This window comes from Mustela lutreola, chromosome 16 (assembly GCF_030435805.1).
Source record: "Mustela lutreola isolate mMusLut2 chromosome 16, mMusLut2.pri, whole genome shotgun sequence".
Lineage (NCBI taxonomy): Eukaryota > Metazoa > Chordata > Mammalia > Carnivora > Mustelidae > Mustela > Mustela lutreola.
Window position 1 is genome coordinate 10,697,956 of NC_081305.1, and position 24,168 is coordinate 10,722,123.

General features: G+C 37.6%; 1 protein-coding gene across 3 annotated transcripts in view; it reads right to left on the minus strand.

Moving 5' to 3' along the window:
• Nucleotides 1-24,168, minus strand: part of CNTNAP4 (contactin associated protein family member 4) — a 255,310-nt gene that overhangs the window by 49,468 nt on the left and 181,674 nt on the right. For all 3 annotated transcript variants that reach the window (XM_059152233.1, XM_059152232.1, XM_059152231.1), the window contains exons 12-15: nt 23,551-23,670; nt 14,217-14,414; nt 9,985-10,141; nt 6,156-6,283 (exon numbers count right to left, since the gene is read on the minus strand). In XM_059152233.1, the coding sequence (XP_059008216.1) occupies nt 6,156-6,283; nt 9,985-10,141; nt 14,217-14,414; nt 23,551-23,670 (603 nt within the window). The remainder of the gene's footprint in view (nt 1-6,155; nt 6,284-9,984; nt 10,142-14,216; nt 14,415-23,550; nt 23,671-24,168) is intronic.

The window sequence follows — 24,168 nt, forward strand, 5'->3', positions numbered from 1 at the left end:
AGGCTATGATGATAGACTAGTGGCTAGCATTAAGAATAAACAACTACAGAAATAACAGCAAAATTAGCAAAAAGGACAGGTGGGGGAGAAAAAGGAGAGGAGAGGAAAAATGAGTGCTACTTTTCCCATTTTTCACAATAGATCAATACTGCCTAAAATTTAAAAATGAATTTAATATGAAACCTAGTGACTCCATAACCTTTTAAATTTTCATAATCTTTTCTTAAAGTTTAGTGGGATCATTCAAGTTGAACATATATTTATGAGATATATAAATAATGTAAAGCAATTCCCTTGGCTTCAATTTGGTTTCTCCTTTCTCTGTCAATTTCCATTAATAAAGTTTTGGAAACTTATTTCTCAGTTCCTTTTTGGGTTTTTTTTTTTTTTTTTTTTGGGTCCAGCATAGTGCTTCTCAACCTGAGGCAATGTTGCCCCAGGGGACATTTGGCAATTCTGGAGACATATTTTGTTGTCGCAACTAGGGGAAAGGTACTACTAGTTGGGAAGAGGGATACCGCTAAGTGTCCATCAACGCATGGAACAGCCCCCAACCATAACAGGTCAAATGGCAGGAGTGCCAAAGTTGGGAAACCCTGCTCCAGAAATATTTAGCAATTCCTGGAATAATAATCACTGGTAGTCATCATTATTTGTGAGCTGCATGACTCACAAAGTGTAATTACTACACTTTTTTTGGCATTTCTGAATATCTTAAAATTTTATAATAACTGTATCAGTTAAGTCATTAATATTTAATATTTAAAATAAATAAGGTATGTGTGTGTATAAAATTATCACAAAAGCATATTATTATAGACTTGAGAATTACCAGGATTACCGGTGTCAGAAAAGTGGAAATTTTCTGAAAGCATTAGAGAGAATGTTTGCCACATTTGTGCTTGAATATCAATTACTAGCTATAATGTAAGTCAGAACAGAACACAAAATGAAATGAGACCACAAAATATTTTTTCCTCCAAGAAGTAGAAAGTATTTCAGTTTTATAAAGACACTGTATTATTAGAAGAGTGAAAATCAAAAATAATTAGTATTAAGTGAAATCATGTACTCATTTGAAAACACTTCACTGCTACAAGTCCAAGTGTACTGATGAAAAATGATTCAGATGGAACTAGACTCTCTATGTACTATATGATTTTTCAAGTGGAATAAGTCTTTCAATATAATCTAAACTCTTTTCATTAAAAGTGTATGTTTGCACATCATTTAATTGCTTATATAATCGAAACTTTGTTCCTGTCTCTTACGAATAATTCAAAGCTACAGGTTTCTTGAGCTGTGTATGATGGATCATTCTCATTCTTCCATAAACTGCTATTTATCGATTATCTTTCACATAACAGGTAATGTACTAGGTGCCAGGAACACAATAATAAATGAGCAATGGATCTGCTCTTGAGAGGCTCAAAAATAATTAAAAGCCAGTATGAAAAATATATCTTTGTAATTTGTTCAACATTATTTGAAAGTGTAAGACGAGGCTCTCTAGAGACCTTTGGGAGGCTTCATGGCAGAAGGGTTTGAACTTGAGCATGACAGGTTTCAGGACATGGTTTGGGGAGATTTTGCGGATGGAGGAAAGCAAATGAAAGGGCATTGGTCATCAGGGGTCCATGAGGTTTCTTCCTGCTGCGGGACATGCAGAGCTAGGAAGATGACTCTGTAGATGTCCTCATGATGAATGTCAAGAAAGCATTTAGCCAGCGTAAGCAAGAGCTGGCATGCTCTCCAGCTAATTTGCATGCCGAAGTTGAGGGATTAGCAGTAAAGAAGACTTGGGATGGTACCTCAAAATGAGGATGTTCCTACTGCTTCTAGGGGAAAGGAAAGTACATGGGTAAGCCCTCTCATTAGTTACAGTCTCTCTGTTAACCAGTAAACTCAGATGTTTTCCTGTGATTCTTTCTTTTGACTCTTTTGCTTCTATGGTTCATATAAGTCAGAAACGTATTCAGCAGGATTCTACGAGCATCTTGAAGAATAAGCATATTACTAAAACCTTTCCTGTTTTCTGAATTTACTTCAGATATATTTTTTTTTAATTGAAGGACAGTTAACAATGTTGGACAATGTTACATTAGTTTCAGGTGTACAACACAGAGACTTGACACTCTATACTATGCTGTGCTCACCACAAGTGTAGCTACCATCTGTCGTCATGCAGCACTATTGCAATGCCATGGACTATATTCCCTGTTCTTTCCGTTTTGTTCCCAAGGTTTATTCATTCCATAATTAGAAGTCTGCTCCTCCCAATCTCCTTTATCCATTTCACCCATTCCCTGCCACCCTCCCCTCTGGCAACCACCATTTTGTTCTCTGTATTTATGGGTCTCTCACCTTGAAGCTATTACAGAGATCCTTTTTCTGCTCCCATTGTTTGCCCTTTCCAGAATATCTTAGACACTGAATAATAGTCCAGCACATTGCATTTTAAGTAAGACTTCCTTCACTTAGCATAAAGCACTTGAGATTAATTCATGTTGTTGCATGTATCAATATTCCATTTCTTCTTATTGATCAGTAATATTCTATCATATTGTATGGATACACCACAGCAAAATGGGAAAGTTCATTCATTCACTAGTTAATGGACACTTGGGTGGTATCCAGTTTTAGCAGACTATGAATAGAGCCAATATAAAACTTTACATACAGGTTTTTCATTTCTCTTGTGTACCTAGGCATGGGATTGCTGGATCATACAGTAAATATGTGTTAAATCTATAAAAAAAAATCTGCCAAACTATTTTTCGAAGTGGCTGTAACATTTTGCATTTGCACCAGCAATGAGGATTTCCAGTTACTCTGCATCTTCATCAGCATTTGGCATTACCGGGTTTTTTGTTTTTTAATTTTAGCCATTTTAATGGTTATATATTGATATCTCATTGTGGTATTATTTTACACTTTTCTAATGACTAAGAATATTAAGAATCTTTTTATGTGCTTTTTGAAATGTTATTTTCTCTGATGAATTGTATGTGCAGATGTTTTGCCCATTTCTTAATTTGAATTTTTTTTTATTATTGACCTGTGAGAGAGTTCTTTCTATATCCTGGGCAGTAGCCGTTATCAGATATACATATATAAAGATTTCATATATATGTATACTCATATATATGCATATATATTTTTAAGATTTACTTATTTTAGAGATAGCTAAGTATCCCATGACCTTGCTAAACTCACTTAAAAAAAAGAAATTCTTACAGATATTACCTACAAATCCATATCATTTATAAATAGAGCATTTTATATCTTCCTTTCTGATCTACATCCCTTGAATTCCTTTTCTTATCGCATGTGCTAGGACTAGCAGTATGATGTTGAACAGGAAGCATGAGAGCAGACATCCTTGCCTTGATCCTTATCTGAGAGGGAAAGCGTTTCAAGTCTTTGACTACTCAGTATGATATTAGCGATCAGATTTTCATGGATGCCTTTTAAAACACTGAGGATGTTCTCTTCAATTCCTATTTTGGCTTTTTTTCATAAATAGGATGTTGAATTCTGCCATTTACTTTTCATATCTATTTTCAAGAAATTTATTTCTATGTTCATAAATAAACTCCTTAAAGGATGAATGATATATTTACTAACTTTTGTGTCTGCAGCACAACTGTAAAGGTGGGTTTATCATTTCATGTTGTGCTTTAGGTCAAACACTTAACAGTGTTATCTATGACTTCTGACATCATACAGTAATAGCAGCAGTACCATGGGACTTCAGAACAACATACATAAAAAAAAAAAAAAGGATAAAAGAAGGACTTGGAAAAAGATGGTACCAATTCATTAGGGGTAGGCTCATATTTGGGACCACTAAGGAGTCATACTCATTTTTGTTTTATTTGTCCTGTTTTCTCAAGGCTTCTTTCCTACAAAAACATAGCTAGATATAAGATTTTCAGCATCTCTGGTTTGTGTGAGAAAACCTAAATGTCATTTTTTTAAAATCTCATTTTTCCATTTTTCTGTCAAAGAACATCTAAGAGTTCCTTTGTCTCAGTGAAGGGTACTAGCATCCTGACTGTCTCAGTGAATGCTCCTAAGCGACTATATTTAGATCAGAAAAGCCAGAGACCATCCTCCCCCCTTTCAACCTCAACTCCCCTCTAGATCATACTGAATTTCTCTCTCGATGTGAGTCCCTTAAGCCCCATGCCACTGTGTTGTTCAAGCCTTTATCATTTTTCCTTGTCTTACATCAAAGGTCACTTTGCTGGTCTTTAGATTTATAACTGGTCTCCATGCTTTCAGTTGGATCATGAAAATTAAGCTATATCTTGGCCTTAAATTATTCAATGTTCAGGTCCTAGTGCCCTTAAGATGTTGTCCACATATCTTCCTTTTGCTTATAAGGCCCACTGTGCATGATTCCATATCTAGAAGCCCCATGGTAATCCAATCTATCTCAGTTGGAAAGAAAAAACAGTGTCTCTAGGGCATGACACCTTCAGGAGTACAGATTTCCCGTACTGCTCTTCTGATTCAGAAAATAAGAAAGAGCTCTCCATGCTGAGAACAGTCCTATAATGTTATGTGAGGATGAGCCTTGAGCCTAAAATAGATGTACAAGACCAGGCCAAGGAAACTCTCAATTAGTTTCATTAATAACTCAGAAATTATTTAGCTGGTCTCTAAATACTTAGACTACTTGTAAAACCATATATCTCTGTATCCCCATGGTCACAAAAGTTTAACATTCTGGTTTCTCAACCTCAGCACTATGGACATTTTGGACCAGATCACTCTTTGTTGAGGGGAGCGGTCTTGTGCATGGTAGCACAGCCAGCAGCATTCCTCACCTCTCCTTCTAGATGCCGGTAGCACTCAATCCCCCAACAATTGTGACGGCCAAAAATGTCTCCAGATACTGCCAAATGTCCATGGAGGGGGAAAACTGCCTTGCACAGAGAATCACTGTGTTAAGTGAAAAGGTTCCCTGCGTTCATGGCAGGAAGTCTGTGAGAAAGAAGACCTAAGGACTAGTGGTAGTGACCTCAGTCAAAGCAGACACTTGCCCAGGGATGGTGGCAAATGGAATAAGGGGGAGTGTGGAAGCCAGCCTGGGCCCCTAAAGGGTTAAGGTCAGAAGCAGCAGTGAAAACTGCGTGTGACGTATAGGACAATTTTCTATAGTCACAAAATCCTTGTACTCCCCTAGATGCATCCTGAGTTTACAACCTCATCTCTTTGCACATAATTTTTCTCTCCATGCAATACCCCGTGTCATCTTCGTGTGATTGTGTGAGGCCTACTAGCAGAACAGGAAGTAGAGATGCCAAAGATCAGGGATGGTAGGTACAATGGAAGACAGTTTTTTACAAGTACATATAAATTTTTATAGGCCACTATCATCTTTGCTTTTTAACTAAGCAACTTCTGCTATGTATCTCCATAAATCCACGGCATTGTTAGATCATCTCCTAGTTTGAGCCCCTAAAATAAAATTTTATCATAGGGTATACTTCTCAACATAAATAAATGTTTCTCCCATTTCCATTTTAAGTCCTGGAAATAGCTAAAAGCATAAATAATTAATGCATCAGTCTCCATATGTATGGGTACGTATGCTCATTTCATTCCCTGCAGAAAATAAATATTTTCTGTGAAACCACAATTCTGGTTTAGAGTGTTAATACACTGAATATACAAAACAGTATGTCCCACTGATTTAGTGTAAATACACAGACACACAGATTGGGAAAAAGATGAGATTAAAAATTGAAACATGTTTGATAAAACTGGCCTTTCATTCTACTGACGCTCTCATTTCACCACAGGCCCAACAGGAGAAAACTCACCTTGCTCACGATTTTACGCAGCACTGAGGCTTCCCTGAGATGGATCACGGCATGCGGAAGTTTAGGAATGTTGGGATAGGTTTATAAGCCTATCAAATCGAGATGCTTAGTGGTTTCGTTCTCTTAGAATCTGAACAAAGCTTGCCACCAAGCATTTATTACAGGGCTTTACACTTTATAAGGGTACATTATCTGTTGACTGACTGGAAGAATTACTTCAGGCACTTCTCATGCATTTCACAACAGAAGTGAGATTCATTATTATATGACAGAAACATGATTCTTGCTCAGCCATGTTGACAACCCACTGCCACCACTTACTGTCTCCCCGGCAGAGGAGAGGTCCCAGTTTATAAGCTGCTTCTGAGTGCGGTCGGCCCGTGTCTGTAACCACTATCTTCCTCACTGGCAGATGCTCTTTGTAAGAAAGGAATCCAGTGTCATTGGTCCTAAAAAACAGTAACGACAACAAAATTCTTAAAATTATTCTGATTAACATAAGGGAAGCAATAGTCCTTATTGCATTTCAAAGCCAAGATATTCTGAGGTATGTCTGCACATGCCAATGATTGCTCACTTGAGTGAAAATGTGGCCACATTTTAGTGTCTCCTGCAGACTTATTAGTTGCTGATTTTGAAATTCATTTTTTATGTTTTAAGCAGAATGGTTATAGCAAGGTGATCATTTCATACTGTATGAAAATACTGAATCATTATGTTGTACACCTGAAGATATACAGTACTGTATGTCAATTATAATTCAATATACATATATGATTAATTACATTTAGTGTAATGACTGATACTGTGTTTTTAGATCTACCAAATTGGTATTTATTTCTATTTTTTCCCATAGTATTTCTTGCATTTCTCCCTCTCTCCTACTTCTCTTGGTTTACTCCATATTTCTTTGTATTCAATTTTATTTTCTATTCACCTTTTAGGTATATGTCTATTCATAGTTGTTTTAATGTTTGTTTTATGGATCCTTACATAATACACCTTTAGTTCATCCACTTTAGTTAGATTTTGTGTTATATTACTCAATATAAAATGGTAGAAGCTCACTACAGGGTAATATCCTTATACCCCCCCATTTCCCCTCAGCACACACCTGTTCCTTGTGTTACTACTGTCATATATTCTAAAAATCTAGATGTCATAGATGTTATAATACAGCTAGACAGTACATTTTAATTTTTTAATTACAAAAAAGAATTTAAAGCCTGGATTTTCTATTTAATGACACAGTCATGATTTCCAGGGTTCTTCATTCCTTCCCAAAGATCTGAGTTTTCATCTGACATTATTTCTCTTAAGCCTATGGAATTTTTGTTAGTATTTCACACAATGTAGTTCTGCTGGTAATAAATTCAGCATTTGTTTAATCTGAAAAGGACTTTATTTTACTTTCATTTTTTAAATATCTATTTGTTCTGTGTAGAATTCTAGGTTGACACTGCTTTCTCTTTCAACACATTACAGATAGCATTCCATTGTCTTCTGACCTGTGCGTTTGCTGAGAAGTCAGCCTTCATTTGTATCTTTGTTAACCCCTGCATGGAATGTATTCCCCTGTATCTATCCAACCAGGCTGCTTTCAAAATATTTGTCTTGATCTTTTTTTTTTTTTTTAAACAATCTGAACAATAATCCAAGGTGTGCTTTTCTCTGTTTTCATTCTGCTTCAGATTCTCTGAGTTTCTGGAATCTGTACATTGATGTTATATTATGTATACACTATAGAGTAACAAATTATCCTACAACTTAGTGACTTAAAACAACATTTATGATCTACAGTTTGTGTGTCAAGAATCTGGGCATATCTTAACAGGATACTCTGGCTCAGAGCCCTTCCCAGGCTATAACCAAAGTGTTGGTGACAACGGCCATCATCTTGACAGGGGAAGGACCTGCTTCCAAGCTTGCTCCAGTGGTTGGTTGTTGGCAGTAGTCTGTTCCTTGCCAATGGATGGACTGAGGGCCTTGGCTCTTCACTGACTATTGGTTGAAGGTCACCCTCCACTCCTTGCCACCTGGCCTCTCCCCAGGACACAACACGGCAGATTGCTTTATCAAAACAAGAGTCAGGGAAAGCGTTGCAAGGAAATCAGAGGTCACAGTCATTTGTAACCTAATCTCAGAAGTGATTCTCATCCCTTTTATCATATTTTAATTATTTGAAGCAAGTCGCAAGGTCCAGGTGACACTCACAGGGAGGAAATCACACAGTGGTGTGAATGATAGGCCGTGTGGATCATGGAGGGCCATCTCAGAGAACTGCTACCACAGACGTTTATTAAACAAATTTGAGAAATTTCCAGCCATCATTTCTGCACAGTTTTTGCCTTATTTTATTTCTTATCCTTCAGGGACTCTGATTTCTTGCCTATTAAATCACTGATATTTTCTCAAAATCCACAAAGGTTCTGTTAGTTTTTGTTCCAAACTTCCCCCAACCCTTCCTGCCATGTTCTTCAGATTAAATGATTTCAATTAAGTTGTCTTCAGGTTCATTGAAGATTTCTTCTGCTAGATCTTATATTCAAGTCCGTCCAGTGAAGTTTTCTTTTCAGATGTTGTACTTTCCTATTCCAAAATTTATTTGCTTTTTGAATACAGTCCTCATTTATCTACTTGGTATGTCCTCTCTTCACTTGTTGTGGTTATTTTTACCTTTAAGTCTTCAGGCATGTTTATAATAGTTGCTTTTAAGTTTTTGCCTACTTATCAAACATCAGTGTTCCAGGGTCCATTTCTAATAACTACTATCATTCTTCTTGACTTTGGATTAAATTTACCCTTTTTTGGAATATGTAACAACTGTTCTAATATTCTGAATATTACAGGTGATACACTATAGAGACTTTGGATTCTGTTACCATTTTCTAAATCTTCCCCTACCCCCCAGACAGGTAAAGAACAGTCTGACCACAATAAACTGTGGAGGTCTGGTTTTATACCATCTTAGGTGGGCCGGCATCAGTTGTGTTCTTAGTGTTCATACTGTTTTGTTACACAGTCTTTTCTGTGAAGACACAAACCTTCTGTCATTTCTCTGGAAAGCGAAAGGGTTTACAAGCCTGTCTCAATTCATGAGAGTTAAACTCCAAATTCTGTCTCTCTTCTGGTAGTAGTCACAGAAATGTCTCTAAAGCTTGTTCACTTTTCCAGCTGTAGCTGTCTGAGTGATTTCTAGAAACCTTCCCTGTGCATGTGCAAAGGAAATCATACGGAAACCATTGATTCCAGTCGGCATCACGGTTGCAGTAATACTGAGAATCAATGCAGTTCCCTTCCACTCCACAAGTACATTTCTGAGGACAGGCAAAGAACCTCCCCAGTACGTTTGCGTTTCACATGCACAGAGCAGCCAGGGATCTGAGTGGAGCTGGTAGAGTGAACTCCCCCCAGGTAGCTTTCTCTTTCTGAGATTTCTACTTCCTTCCCAATATTTAGTCATTTTGGCAGCCCCAAACTCTATCTTTGGATACTTCAAGCCAAAAAGATCTAGTATTTCCTTAGAGTCCTAACCACGTCATGGCATGTGGTCTGGTCAGCACCCTCATGGGGAAAGGCAGGTAGACATCGATCTCATCCACTCAGATTTATTCCTTCTAGGGTCCAGCCCCCACAACATTTGGTTATTCCCCACTTTCTTCAAGTAGGTGTTTTTATAAATATCCTTAAAAAATTATCCTTAAAAAAATTAAAGAGCTACATGTTCAAATAACTGTGAGAAATTCTAAGTTTACCTGTTTAAAGGTTTTATAGGCAGATTACTGAAGAAATGTGCTTTTATTATTAATGCCTGGAAACATATTTTGAGAATAACAGAATTCTCAATTACACTTAATTTTAAAGAAAATGATAATTCACTTACAATGAAGAAAAAATATAAAAATGATGTCTCCCTTTCATTCTATTACAAAAATAAAATGCAAAATTACAAAAAAGTTTAAATAAAAAACTATTGGTCTTAACATTTAGGATTCAGATTAATTGTAACAGATTTCACCAAAATACACCTTTATCTAATTTCTTCACTTTGCTCATTTGTTCAGTATCTGCCTCACTACACTAAATGGTCTGAGCAAGTCATTTTTAAAAATAAACTTTATTTTGCATAAGGAAATCATATGGAAATCACCATTCATTCCGGTCAGCATCACAGTTGCAGTAATACTGAGAATCAATGCAGTTCCCTTCTAATCCACAAGTACATTTCTGAGGCTCAGGCAAAGAACCTCCCCAGTATGTTTGCGTTTCATTGGTTCTTCCAACCCACCAACTCAGAGGGCTTCCGTCTGAAAGACAAATGTGAGAAATGTGACAGCTTCTCTATACCCCAGAGCCTTCCAGCCAGGCCATACCCCTCCTCCCCAAATCATTCAAAAGAGTAAGAGGAGGCAAAGAAAGACTGATCTGATGCAGTGATATTCCAAACATGGCTATTGATGGCATTGCCTTAAGAAAGCTTTTAAAGGAGTATTTTATTATTTAAGCTTAAATGGTCAATGTATTTTTCCTTAAGTAGGAAAGAAATCAGCAGTTCCTATTTAGTTCAGGCATGGTACTTAAAAATGTTTTGAGAGCAGTTCACATATGTAATTTCTTTAAAAATAATTTTTGAAACAAGGAGACCTCAAAATATAAACCACAGTAACTAACATATCAGGAACAAACTTGACTTGAGATCATGAAATGCCCATTAAAACATTATGAAATGTTACGGAAAGTCAGGGATTGATCTCAATATATTTATTGGCTAAAAACATATTAGCTGTTTATTAAACATTAGGCATGATATGGTACTCCCTTATTATGATTTAAGATCTATTTGGAAATGTGTATTTTTTTCCTCCCATTTAAAGGCCTGGCTATTTATTTGGAGACTACAGAAATAACACTGAAAGATCTTTATGCCTGAAGCAAACACTACACTCAAAAACAAAATTTCCCTTAGCCAAATGCATTTCTTTCTATGATGAATGTTCAGCTTCCAGCTCCTTCTCAGAGTTACGACTAAACATGATGCCAAAGAACTAGAGCAAAGAACAGACAGAACATTCAGGTGAGGAATGCAGGCCATCTGTCTTTGGAAAAAACAATAGGTAGAGAGGAAAAATCATAGTCATTTGAGAATCAGAGCATGAGAAGAATGTGACATCAAATCAGTCAGCTCCTCAAAGGTGTTAGATCATTTTTCTGTTGATCTTCAAAACTTTTAAGTTATTGCCATAAGCCCTACTGAAAATATGGGACTTACCTAAGAATGCCAATGCTTATAACAACTTACTATTAGATCGAACCTCTACTAATACCAACAACCTTTCTCTCAGTGTTACTATACATACCAGCACATATCATGCCAAAAAACTCAAGTTAATTGGAAGTTTTTATATGGATAAAGACATTAAAATCAAGATTATTCATCTTTTTTTTAATAGCAAGATTAAGTCACCAACAGAAGGTGAAACCATCTTGAAACATTTAATATAATTTTTTCAATATACTGCTTAAAACATTACGTGTTCGTAGATTAAAAAGAAAATAAAGTATTCCTAAATATTCAACAATACTGTCACTCTAAATTTCCAATCTTCCCTATAAAACAAAAACCACTGAATGTTTTAAAGGTACCAAGTACATTTGGTTCCCTTTAAGACTGTTTGAAGCATCCTAAACAATTTAAATAAATATAAGAAAGAATGAAGAAAATCATGAGAAATTTTTTAAGTTAAAAATTAAAAGTATAAGGGGCACCTGGGTGGCTCAGTCAGTTAAGCCACTGCCTTCAGTTCAGGTCATGATCCCAGGGTCCTGGGATAGAGACTCAATAGGGCTTCCTGCTCAGTGGGGAGTCTGCTTCTCCCTCTCCCTCGGCCTCCTGCTGCCCCTGCTTATGGATGCATACTCACTCTCTCAAATAAATAAATAAATAAAATCTTTTAAAAAATTAAAATTATAAACAATCGGTGATCATGGTCAGACATCCCACTTCCTGTAGTTAAAATCCCAAAGGACTTGAGTATCCACATTGGCCATCTTTTCAATGTGCTGAGTCACAGCTCCACAGGCTGCTGAAAATGTATTTACAGACACACCCCACCTTATTCATTCACAATAATGGCACCACTATTACTTAAAACTTCGGTATCTTCAAGATCTAAAACTGTAAATTTAACTTGTCTGACACTTCCTTCCTATTCTTCATTGTGAACTCAAATTCCAAATTGTTCTCTCTTTTCCAACTCAGGATCATTCTACATGAATTCTAGGGTGATGGACTTGAAGAAAATCTGTGTATTTAACAATTACCATCATCCCTTGTTCAATGGCCTTTTCTAGAAGTTATTTTCGTTACTAGTGGCTCTCAAGCCTGGCTGAAACATGTGGGAGTCTTAGTAAAAGATACATGGGCACCAATGGCCATGAAGGTAGGCGTTCCTTCATGCTCTATATTGATTGTCCTTTGTGTGGGCTTGCTCACTAACCCTGCGGGGATTTTGTTTTCTGGTTCTTCCAGAGTTTGGTTCATTTGTGACTCTGATGTTTGTCTTCCCTTTGGTCTTTCTTTTCTACTTAAGCAATTCCATTCATTTTTTGCATCCCATTCATTTTTGCAATCCTTCTATGATTAAGATTCTCATTCTCTGAGAATACACTTACGTATTTGTTTATCTATGTTTTAGATTCCAAGATCAATATTTAGCAACAATGAACAACTGAACCATCAGTTGTATATGAAAACTGTTACGTTAACTATAACCATGATGCCCCAGAGAGCCAGGAAGAGAGAAGCTCACTTCAGGCAATTTGATGTGTCATGTCGTACCACCCAATCACTGCCACACCTCATGACTGGCCCTGTGCCATAGAAGAGCAAGCAAAGGCTGATAAAGACTAATCTATCCAAACTCTCTACTTAATCAATGAGAGCCCTGGAATTTGAACTTCTAGCTCTTCCTGCTTTAAATCTTATGCTCTTCTCACTACAACTCTCTGATGGTCATTCACAAATGGGATTGAGGTTTCAGGGGGATAAGATTTGAGGGAAGACTGGCAAGATGGGAAGGGTTGGTGGAGGTGAAAGTACAAATGAGAACCTTCTGAAATAGGAGGAGGAGGAGGAAAAGCAGGAGAAGGAGGTGTGAAGGAAGGCAAAATGGAGAGAATAATCTGGTTGTACTCTGGGTGGAGAGAAAGTAGAAGAGGTGCTTAACTAGAAACAACAGGTTGAAATGTCAACCCACATGACATAGGATAGTCACATAAGAAATGCATGTCTTTTAAAATTCTTGTCATGCTATGGATCTCTCTTAAGATTACAAATAGGGGTAAACATTCACTAAGCGGCTTTATTGTGCTGATGTCTTAGAACCTTCTCTAATTTCTAAAGAAAAATATACCTCGATTTTGATGCTAGAAAACAGTGTGTCGGGGAGTGGCATGAAACTGGCATAACCAGGGTGTGGGTCTAGAATATGCGCTTGTGGTATCCAGAGAGTAGAGTCTGTTTTAAGGACAGACAGTGAAGAGGAAGGCACCAGGCTTCCTAAGTAGAAAAGTGTGTCATGATGAAGCAGTATTTCTTAGAGGTTAATTCCCATCATAAAGACAAATATTTTGGAATGCATGCTGGATGGTGAGAAGGTATGGAGAGAGGCCCTCGGGAGACCAGCTGGAAAGCTCCTGCAGTAATTCAAGAGCATCAGAAAGGCCCACACTAAGGCAGAACCGGGGGACCAAGATATTGTCACATGATGAGATGTTCTAAAGCAGAAACAAGACCAAAAACAGAATTTAGGTGCTACTAAAAGCAGAATAAAAGAAAGAGTTAAAAAGAGGTTTTCAAATTCCTACTTAAATTGCTGAATAAACTGTTTCCAGCAGCCTATTCTAATTTACAGTTTTACCCAGAGGCTAACTGCCAACAATCCCTGAAAAAGAGTCCCACAGAATAGCCACTTTCAGAAAAGTAAGTCATATTTTCATTAGTTCTTTTGCATGACAGAACAAACCATAGATGTCACTTGCCCTTTATAAGGGACGAACACTGAGCATCCATCCAGGATCCAGATGAAGCCCTTTTCGTTCATTCATTCGCCCGAATGAAGCATTACGTGATGAAGGCCACGAAGAGACTCTGAAGGCAATCAAGACTTTGAACAAAGCTCAGCGTAAATTGACCTTGTTCTTTTCTTCAGGCCAAAGCATTGCTGTGGTTTCCAGACTGTGACACGTTTGCTAAGTGGACAGGGGCAGACACTCTCAGCGGCCAAATGCCACCGCCTTGGCATCATTAAAATCCACAGGAACTGTTGAAGTCAAGTTCATGGTGCAATGCCTGCGGCAGGACAGATGCCTCAGTTTCCTTACCTTGTTTATTGACAAGTCGTGACTTCTTACAGTAGTAGGTAAGCTCCTGTTCACAGTGCTCCGCGAGGTTAATTGTGGCCTGGAGCTGCTCCATGCTGGCCACATACTCGAAAAACCCAGCGTATGGGTTCTCTGGGTTAGTGTTTCTGACTCTTGTTAAGTCAGAGCCATTGTGCTGTATGACCGTCCATGCAGTTTCTTGTATGCAGAAATGGGGAAGAAAGAGAGGAGACCATCACTAGTCTGCAAAAGTTAAAATAAATAAAGAAAATCAAAATCACCTTTTATCTGAGTCAGATTTTTCTAGTCATCAAACCTCTCTCAGAGGTAGAATCAACACAGATGGATTCTTAAAATTTTTAAATTATCTGAAGTGATTTTTTTCCCTGAAGTTTATACAACTGCCATGCATTTGCAGTGATTTTATTTTACTCTTTGTTGCTAATTTAACCAGAAAATGTTTATGGTGAAAAATATTAAGGAAACGAATTATTAAAATTTGTGAGACATTTCATTTCATTGAATCTAATATTCTACTTTTTAAAGATATGTTTTTATTTTATTTTAGAAAAAAAAATAGTTGCCTATCATATTTCTAAAGCATTGTTGATTACTGACACACCCCAAATTCAGGGATGTTACAATTTAAAAAATAAAGTGTATCTTTGAATTTCTAAAATATTTTAAACTACACAATGTAAGCAATGACTTTTCTGCTCTTAAAAATCATTCCTGTTACCAGCAAAAGGAAGTCACTTTTTATGGGCTATATGTCTATCTCTCTTCAGACAACATTTAATTATGAGTGCACATCAATTTCTTTTTAAATTGAATTTTAAATATTCATTTTGGTCTTGTGTGATGTGCACCATGATGCGGCCCACAGGAAGTTACTCCTTTGGGCTGAACCCATCTGACGCAGCAGCAGCAACTCAACTAACTCACAAAATAAAGTACCTCTGAGTACTTACTAGCGTAATCGCCATTGACACCTGAACATCAACCACCATAAGGATTACTAAAATTATTAAATGAAATAAAAATCCTACAGTGTTTGTAGCAGAAGATAGGCATATTGTATCTAGCCTTCAACTTCTCCAGGAATTGACTTCACATTATATTTATTGTGATAGATGCAGGCACATGAACAGATTAATCAAAAGGCCTCTGATTTAATAGGTAAGAAACAGACTGGAAGTTGTCCAAACCCTGCTATATATAAGCTGTTCAGTCACATAACTCTTCTGCATTGCAGAGGACTATTCCAAATTGGAGGAAAACGGTAGGGAGAATTTCCTCCCCTCTCTTTAGCAAACACATTCACATGGATCAACAATCGGAACAAGGTAAGAAATTCCACTCCCAGCCCTCTCCAGGTCACCAGAACTCTGAATAGAGAGGTCTGCTAAAGAAGACAGGAGACAACTTTGACAGCCTTATTGCCTTCCCTGTGCACATCATTATTTTTCTTGGAAACAAATGCTGTTACTTCTATTGCTGCCTTGCATTTCAGCTCACTGTAGAGCTTTATCAGCAAATTAATTTCCTTCAAGAGGACATGATACATAAGCTAATGGTATTAGGTATGGATGGCCAGACAGTGATATGGTATAGAGACCATCAGGATATTTGAGTTGCAGATACAGTGTGGAATGTGAGCTTACAAAAAGTCAGGTAAAATCTGAGACTCTGTCCCCAAATTTTAGAAAATAAAGTGGCAGAGCACAGGAGACAAAGGGTAGGTCTGAAATTCTCTGATTTTAGCCAACTCGACCCTGGCTATTAGAAGTTTGGATTATTAACCAGGCAAATCTGTTAGTCTAACCTCCACTAGACTCTGGTTTTTTTTGTTCAATGAATATTCTTCTTTCCTTGTGGTAAATCAATGGCCTGTGTGAGGAAGTTCGACTCTGATTGGCTGCCAAAGGAGCAGGACAACACACCTACCTGCCTGAGGCCTTTGTCTCTGTCTTTTGCATTACACTGAGCAGGCCTTCCCTAGCATTCAGCACCCACTAAGTCACAATTAACACTTGGTTCCAAAGGTCTTTAAAGGTGCTGTAAATTTAACCCAAGGCCGAGGCACCGTACAACCTTTAAAGGACACCACATGGAAATATTTCTCTTTTTGACATCCTAAAATTTCAGTATTATGGTAGTCTCTGTGTTTTCATTTTCTAATAAAAAGTGCTACAAAACAGAAGGTTAAACAGATGCTGCACTTATGAGATCTCTAGATTTCCAGGGCAAAGCAGAGGCAAGAGAATCATCACCATAGGTTAGGAACACCAGAAATGAGCCCCCAGCAGCCATGCTCCAAATCTCATCTGCTTTGCTAACAGGGGAATTTCTCACAATTATGACCCCGGGGCCTCTTTACTGCGTTTTCAGACATGATTGCATTACCTGATATTCCGAAATTATAACTGTAAAGGACACAGACTTTCTCACAATTTGTAATTCAGCATTTTGTGATTTATTCTTTGGGTCTTCTCCCCTTGTCTGTAGGCTCTAGGAGAAGAGTGATAGTTTCTGACTTGCTATCATAGTAGTATCTGTAGCACACAGCACAGGGGCTTGGCACAACATGCAGAAGACATTAAAGAAATGTGGGAGGGGCGCCTGGGTGGCTCAGTGGGTTAAAGCCTCTGCCTTCGGCTCGGGTCGTGATCTCAGGGTCCTGGGATCGAGCCCCGCGTCGGGCTCTCTGCTCAGCGGGGAGCCTGCTTTCCCCTTTCTCTCTGCCTGCCTCTCTGCCTACTTGTGATCTCTGTCTGTCAAATAAATAAAAATTAAAAAAAAAAAAAAAAAAAAAAAAAAAAAAGAAATGTGGGAATAAAGGAGTGAATGCACTGTGTCATCCAGACTAGAGTACTGGCTCTATGGTGCCGTGAGACTTTCAGTGCCTTTTAGCTGTTTTAGAACTTCGTAAATTGTAAACGGATAGTTCCGCATATTAATAAGTCTGAAATTACGAAGGTATGAGACGTTATCCTACTTGCAAGTTAACCAGTTCTCTTGCCTCCTATATGAATTATATCCATGTATGTATATCTATCCAGACAGATCTAGCTGTAGACGGGTGCTGGAGAGCTACACTAGCAGACACAGAGTCCCTGGATCGGGGACCACCTGCTCACAGAAAATGCTAGCACCATTTGTTCTCCACGGCCCAGTTTCCCAGGGGCCGATAGAGGCGTGCCAGATGCACCTGGGCATGCTGGAGGAAACCCCCGGTGCGCCTGGGTGGCTCAGTTTGTTGGGTGTCTGACTTCAGCTCAGGTCATGATCTTGTCGGGGGTCCTGGGATCAAGCCCCCCATGTTGGGGGGAGGGGTCCCTGCTCAACAGGAAGTCTGTTTCTCTCTCTCTTTCTGCCCCTCTCCCCTGCTTATGTGTGTATGTGCTTTCTCTCTCTCTCTCTCTCAAATAAATAAAATTTTGAAAGAGAGAGAAAGAGAAGTAACCCTCAAATTGTGAGACTTGGATGTTAGAGGGGATGGCTGGCACATCTTTGACTCCCCTTCACAGAGGAAGAGAGGAATTGTGGCTCTGGAATGCAACAGATCTCTGAAGAGAGGCACCAGTCCATAGGTTTTTTTGTCTTGTTTTTGTTTTTTTTTTTGGTCACTTTTAGCATGTAGGCAAATACATCTGGGGGAGATAAACCTTCAACCTTCTAATCTCTGCAGAGAAAGTCACTATCTCTAACTTCCAAGACATAGCTATATGCAATGATCCTTTAACACAGGCTTCCAGATTTACTTAATTTTTTTTTATTAATTTATTTGCCTCATTTACTTATTTGCTTAGCAAGCAAGGCATTGTTTCCTCATAACAACAAACGATCGTCCACACACCAGCAAATTGCACCTGGCAGAGGTTCAAGGGGCTCCTCTCCTCCACACCCGCTGCGGAAGCAGCCAGTCCCGCCTCCATTTGCACATTAATTTCAGTATCACTGATGTACACATATGTCTGTTTCTTCGATTCTCCTTTGAACTGATTGTGACATCTCACCAGTTTCCTCATTAATAAAGTATGAGACGAAACCTTTAAAATGTGGTTTTTTAGTTTTTATTTTTATATCTGTGTGAGATTTTATTCATTTATTTATTTTTTTGAAAACTGTCCTTTACCCAAATGCTGAGAGAGATGGTTGTTGCAGTAAAGGAGACACAGAGACATGAGTCAGGAAAGACAGCTGCGACGGGCAGGAAAATCTATGAAATTTAATAAATACACTCAAAAACTGAAAGGCAGTTTGGGTCTACCAGCGTGTCTCCCTGAAGAGATTTCTAGTATATAGATTGTATGTAAAGCACCTGAGTAATTAAGAACTTGATTTCTCTTCTGCCGGCTGCTGTTTTTGAGCATGATAACAGGGTAAAGAAAAAACGTGCTGTTTAAGGACACAGTTGCAGACCTTGTGTTCCTTCGGGATTAACGGGGTGGGGGGTGGGTGGGGGTGGTGGTGATAGATGTGATTAAAAGCTGTGAGGTCAGGGAGGAAGTGCTGTGTGCAGGAAACCCTGGGAGATGAAAGGAAGAACAGCCAGCATTCTGGAGCAAAGCTTGGTATAAACAAGGCTGCATCAGAATAATGATGGTTAGTTATTAACTCTCAGAGCTAACAAGGAGGCCTTATTGTTGGAATCCCTAAAGTAAAAAGAATTCTGCTGTTCTAAATCTCATACTCTCCAGCCTTCCCAGGGAATGGTCTCAGGAGCTCCTGTCACAGAAGCGCACGGAGAGCTTGTTCAGAGGGCAGAAACCGGGCCTTGGTCCTCCAATTTACTGAGTCAGCAAAACTCAACCCAGGCATCTTGATGGTCCCTTGACATCTTGGCCAGAGGGAGTTTAAACCAGGGAATCAGCATCTTCACCAAAGTCTGAGACCTTCAGCACTCATCATTCTCTCCCCACCGAAACAACTGTCCTGACAAGGCGATGTGTGAAATGAGAAATATCTTGAACATAAAACCACTACATTATAGAAAAAGCAGTGGATTTCGGGTAGAAGAAAAAAGCCTTGTACATTTCTGCAGGGAGAGCCACTGGGATTCACGTTATCCTGACTACTTATTTTTTAAATTATATTTACAATACCGTACTTAGAAAGAATTTTCCGTCTTTAACAGAGTTTGGGAAATTATCCATTCAAAAGAAGTTTCCTTTGTAGTTTTTAGCTGGTAACGCTTCAAGATGTTTAAATCCACGTGGAATCATTTGCTTGACACTAATTCTAGACTCATAACGGGATTTTTTTGAAGTTACACAGCTGCAAGTAACTGATTCAGCATTTTGTCTTCTTTTTGTAATTATTACACTTGATTTATATAACTAGAAAATATGTTATTGGCTACAAGCAATGAGACACTGATAGAACACAGCCTTTTCTAGTGGAAAAATGTTCAGGCTGGGAGAAAAGGGGGTTTTAGTCCTTCATCGCTCCCTAATGATTCTTTAGCCTGCTTTACCCAACCTCCCTGCTTTGCTCATTTGCAAAACCAGATCAATAGGAAACGTTTCAAGCTGTAACATTATTTTTCACTGGATTGCTACATTCTGGGATTGTCACTTTAGTGTAAATGTATTACATTTAGTGTAAATGTATTTCACTTTAATGTAAATGGGGTCTCTGAAGACACTGAGCTGTCTCCTAACTGGATTATCTGTGTCTCTGCCTTCAATGGCTTACTTTTCAAATGGCTTTAAATGTTGTGAATGTCCTCTTTTGCATCAATGCTTTCTGAAAATTTTGCTGAAACACCTGTCACCTCTCTCTGTGTGGATATACACATTTCCTCCATGTCTCTCAGAATTATCACAGAGTCAGCATGAGACTTCACTGACTGAAATAAGGCACATAACTGATAAAGTAATATGACGAGGTAAATGTTGATTTAATAAAAATGGAATAATTCATTCAATAAAATGAAAGTGATAACTGCTTTATCATGTAGATAACGTAAGTTCACATGGCCTATACATTTTGGAATTATTCCATAGAAAGATATCATACATGTGTGAGTATGTGTGTGTATATATATATATATATATATATATATATATATTCAATACTCATTATTTACAGGTCCTCATTATTTGAGAGTCACCTACTCATGACAATTTGCACCCCCCAAATCAAGGTGCTCTTGGACATCTATAGACATTTACAAAACAGCAAAAAGCTTACACTTAATGTATATGTATTTCAATATTCCAGGGTCACGGAAGACACTTAGCTGTCCCTAACTGGATTATCTGCGTACAATGTCCTCAACAATGGTGAAAGCAAATGGAAGCCGCCTGGTTGTGTGATATGAAAAATCCCTGAAGATACATTCTAATCTTCTAATTTCCCTAAATATCTGTTGCCATGGTTTTACCACCGTCCTCCAGCTTTTAGAACTACACATTAATACAAAGGAACTCTTCCTCCCGTGTTCAGCTGCCTTCTCAGTATCTCCTCTGAATGTGTCACAGACATGTCAAACTCAAACTGTGTAAAACGGAGCTGCTGATCTTTCCCCTCAAACTTTTTTTTTTCTTTACCTTTCTTTTCTTTCTTTTTTAGGAAGGGGTAGAGGGAGAGAAAGCATCTTAAGTAGGCTTCAAACCTGGTGCTGAGCCAGTGCAGAACCCAATGCAGAGCTCATTCTCGCAATGCTGAGATCATGACCCGAATCCTGAGCTGAAACCAAGAGTTGGACGCCTAACCAACTGAGCCACCCAGGTGCTCCCTGTTCAACCCTTTTAATGACCACATCTTAAATAATGGCGACCCAATTACTCTGGTGGCCCAAGTCAAAATGTGATGTTATTTTTATTTTCTTTTGTTTTCTCACACCTGACATGTATTGAATGAGAAGGTCGAATCCCCCTCCCCCAAACACACTGCTATAATCCAGTGCAAGTTGTTACCATCATCTTGCATGGACTCTTGCACTACTTGAACTGGTCTCCAAGCAGGTCTCTCTACTCCTGCTACAGACATACAGATGGACATACGTTATATACGCATACATATAGATCTATACCTTATACATATATCCATGCATATGAGGGATGTGTATGAGTGTCTGTGTGTGTACCTCTGTTCCTAGATGGGCACTTCCTGACATAGGCGCCATCATGATCCCATCAAATGCAATCAGATGGCATCCATCATGGCTTAAAACTCCCTGGTGTCTTCTCATCTTGTTCAGAGTAATGAGACTTCGCCTCCTGGCCCTGCCTTGACTCTTGTTCTCCTACTTGCCATACTCCAACCACACTAGATTTGTTGCTGTGTTCTGAATGCACCTGGCAAGAGCTCTGCTCTCAGGACTTAGTACTTGCTATTTCCTTTGCCTAGAACATTCTCTCCCCAGATATTCACTGCCTGATCTTAAGCAGTGAATCCTCCTCTGAAACACCTCCTACTTCAATTTAGTGTTTCCTTTTTCTGTGTGTTTTGCTCCAGAAAACCGTGACTTCCTGACGCAGTGCTATTCAGTGTAAACTTTCTGCAGTGATAGAATAGGTTGCTGCCGAGCAATGAAAGTGTGACCAGTAAGGTTGAAAAAAAGGGGAAGGGCATTTAATTTAATCTTATTTTTATTAATTTAAGTTTTAATTTTTAAAATGTGTTTCTATTCATTTAGTTTTATTAATTAGTTTTAATTAAATGTGAATTGAAATGGGCATTTGTTGCTAGTTCTACTATACTAGAGAGCACAATTCATCTAGAATCCATTGTTTTGGATTTGGTGACAAAGGGATCAAGATTCTTTTTTGAGGACATTAATATACAACCAACCCTTCCCATGCCCCTACCAGCACCACTGGTTGAAAGACCACCTTCCCTTCACTATAAATCAATGCAAACTTTGCAGTAAGTCAACTATCCATACATGAGGAAAATCTGTTTATAGACTCTCTATTGTGTTCCATAGATGTACTTATTTCTCCTTATGCCAATCACACACTGTTTCACTTAGCCTGTCAGTATAATGTCTTTATAGCTATTAGAGTTGAGTCCTTCAACTTTATTCTCCAAGACTGATTTGGTTCTTCCTGTCCCTTCAAATTTGCTGATAAATTTTAGAACTTCCTTGCCGGTTTTCACCAAAACAGTTACATCAACCAACAAATAAACAGCTCACTGGAATTTTAATTAAGACTTGTACTAAATCAATACCTACATGGGAAGAATTAATATTTACACCGTACTGAGTTTTCTAATCAATAGGATTTTTATATTTCCTCATTTATTTAGAATTTTAATTTATCTCGAGCATTTTATGCTTTTCTATGTAGAAGTCATGCATATCTTTCGTTAGATTTATTACCATGTATTTGAGATTTTTTTATGTGATTGAAAATAAAATCTTCTAAAACTTCATTTTGTTTACTGCTAGTATGCAGAAATGAAGTGAAGTTAATTTTTATATGAATTTGATATCCAGTAATCATCCTAAATGTTAATAGTTTACCATGAGCCAGTGCAGAACCCAATGCAGAGCATTGGTATATGTATATGGAGATACACACACACACACACACACACACACACACATATACACACCCACTAATATATAACCTAGTCATAGACTAAGAACAAGAATCAATAGGTAACTTGGTCATACGCAAGTAATGATAATCTTAGTTCTACCCTTCCAGTACTTACATCTTCCCTTTCTTTCTCTTGTTTTATTGCACTGGCAAGGACCGCCAATATAATGGTGAACAGTGATAACAGCAGACATCCTTGTTTTAATACTCGTGACAAGGGTAAAGCTTTCACTATTTCACCATAAAGTGTGACAGGTGCTATAAACTTTTTGTTAGTACTCTTTAACTAAGTAAGGAAATTTCCTTCTATTTGTAATTTATTGAGTTTTCATCTTCTCTTTTATCATGAATGGATGTTGAATTTAACCGAACACATTTTCCACAACTATTAACTTCTATTTAAATTTAGATAAGTAAAGAATTCAAGAACACAAGTCATGTGTACCTACATTTAAAAAGTAAATATTTTTCAAAGCTTTCATATGTATCAGTCTACTAAAAGAAATAAGGTCTGTCCTTTTTGTTTAGAGGCTTAATAAGATACATATATTATGAGATGTTCTACACAGATACCAGATTCATTGAAAATAATGAAACATTTCTAAATCATTACCATTAAACTATTTTTAAAAAGTTTTTGTTAAATTCTACCACTGAACAATATATATTTTAATCAAGTTGAAAAGTAGGTCAACTTTCTACTGGTTTCATTTTAAATTTGTGTGTTTAAAGCATTCATGCAAATTTAACTATTAAATGAAAGTTGATTAACTCACCAGTCATATTGCAATATAGAAGAAAGGGCTCCAGGGGACCGCTTCCATCTGAATCTATATAGTAAAACCCTGAAGTATTTCCTCTGTGCTTATAGGCTTCACATGACTGCTCATAGATAGCTGTAAGGAAAAAAAAAATGGATCTTCATAAATGGAATAGCATAAAATGAATCTCTTAAATTTTAATTTGGACACAAAATACAGTAAGTTTTGAAATTTAGTACGTATATTACTGACCAGGAAAAAAGTAAAACGTATTTTAAAACAAAACTCATTCTTTTTTTAAAAAAAATTAATATGGATGAAAGGTTACACAGAAAAAGGCAGAATGAGGTTGAATTCTGTGGCATTTCTTTTTGTAACAGAAGAGGAGATTAACTAGTCAAAATAGAAATTGATTTTTACATTAGGTAAAACAACAAAAGAGAAAGTATGTGTCTTAAATGTCAAAATGGTTCTAAATATAATGTAACATCCATTTTGGACTTCCATCCTAATGGGTCTTTTGACATCCACTTTGGAATTTCTAATTTTAGTGACCCCCTATAATAATCTCACATCTGAAACACAACAGTATAATCTCCTTAAATAATCTGCTTTTATCCAATAATTATGTAA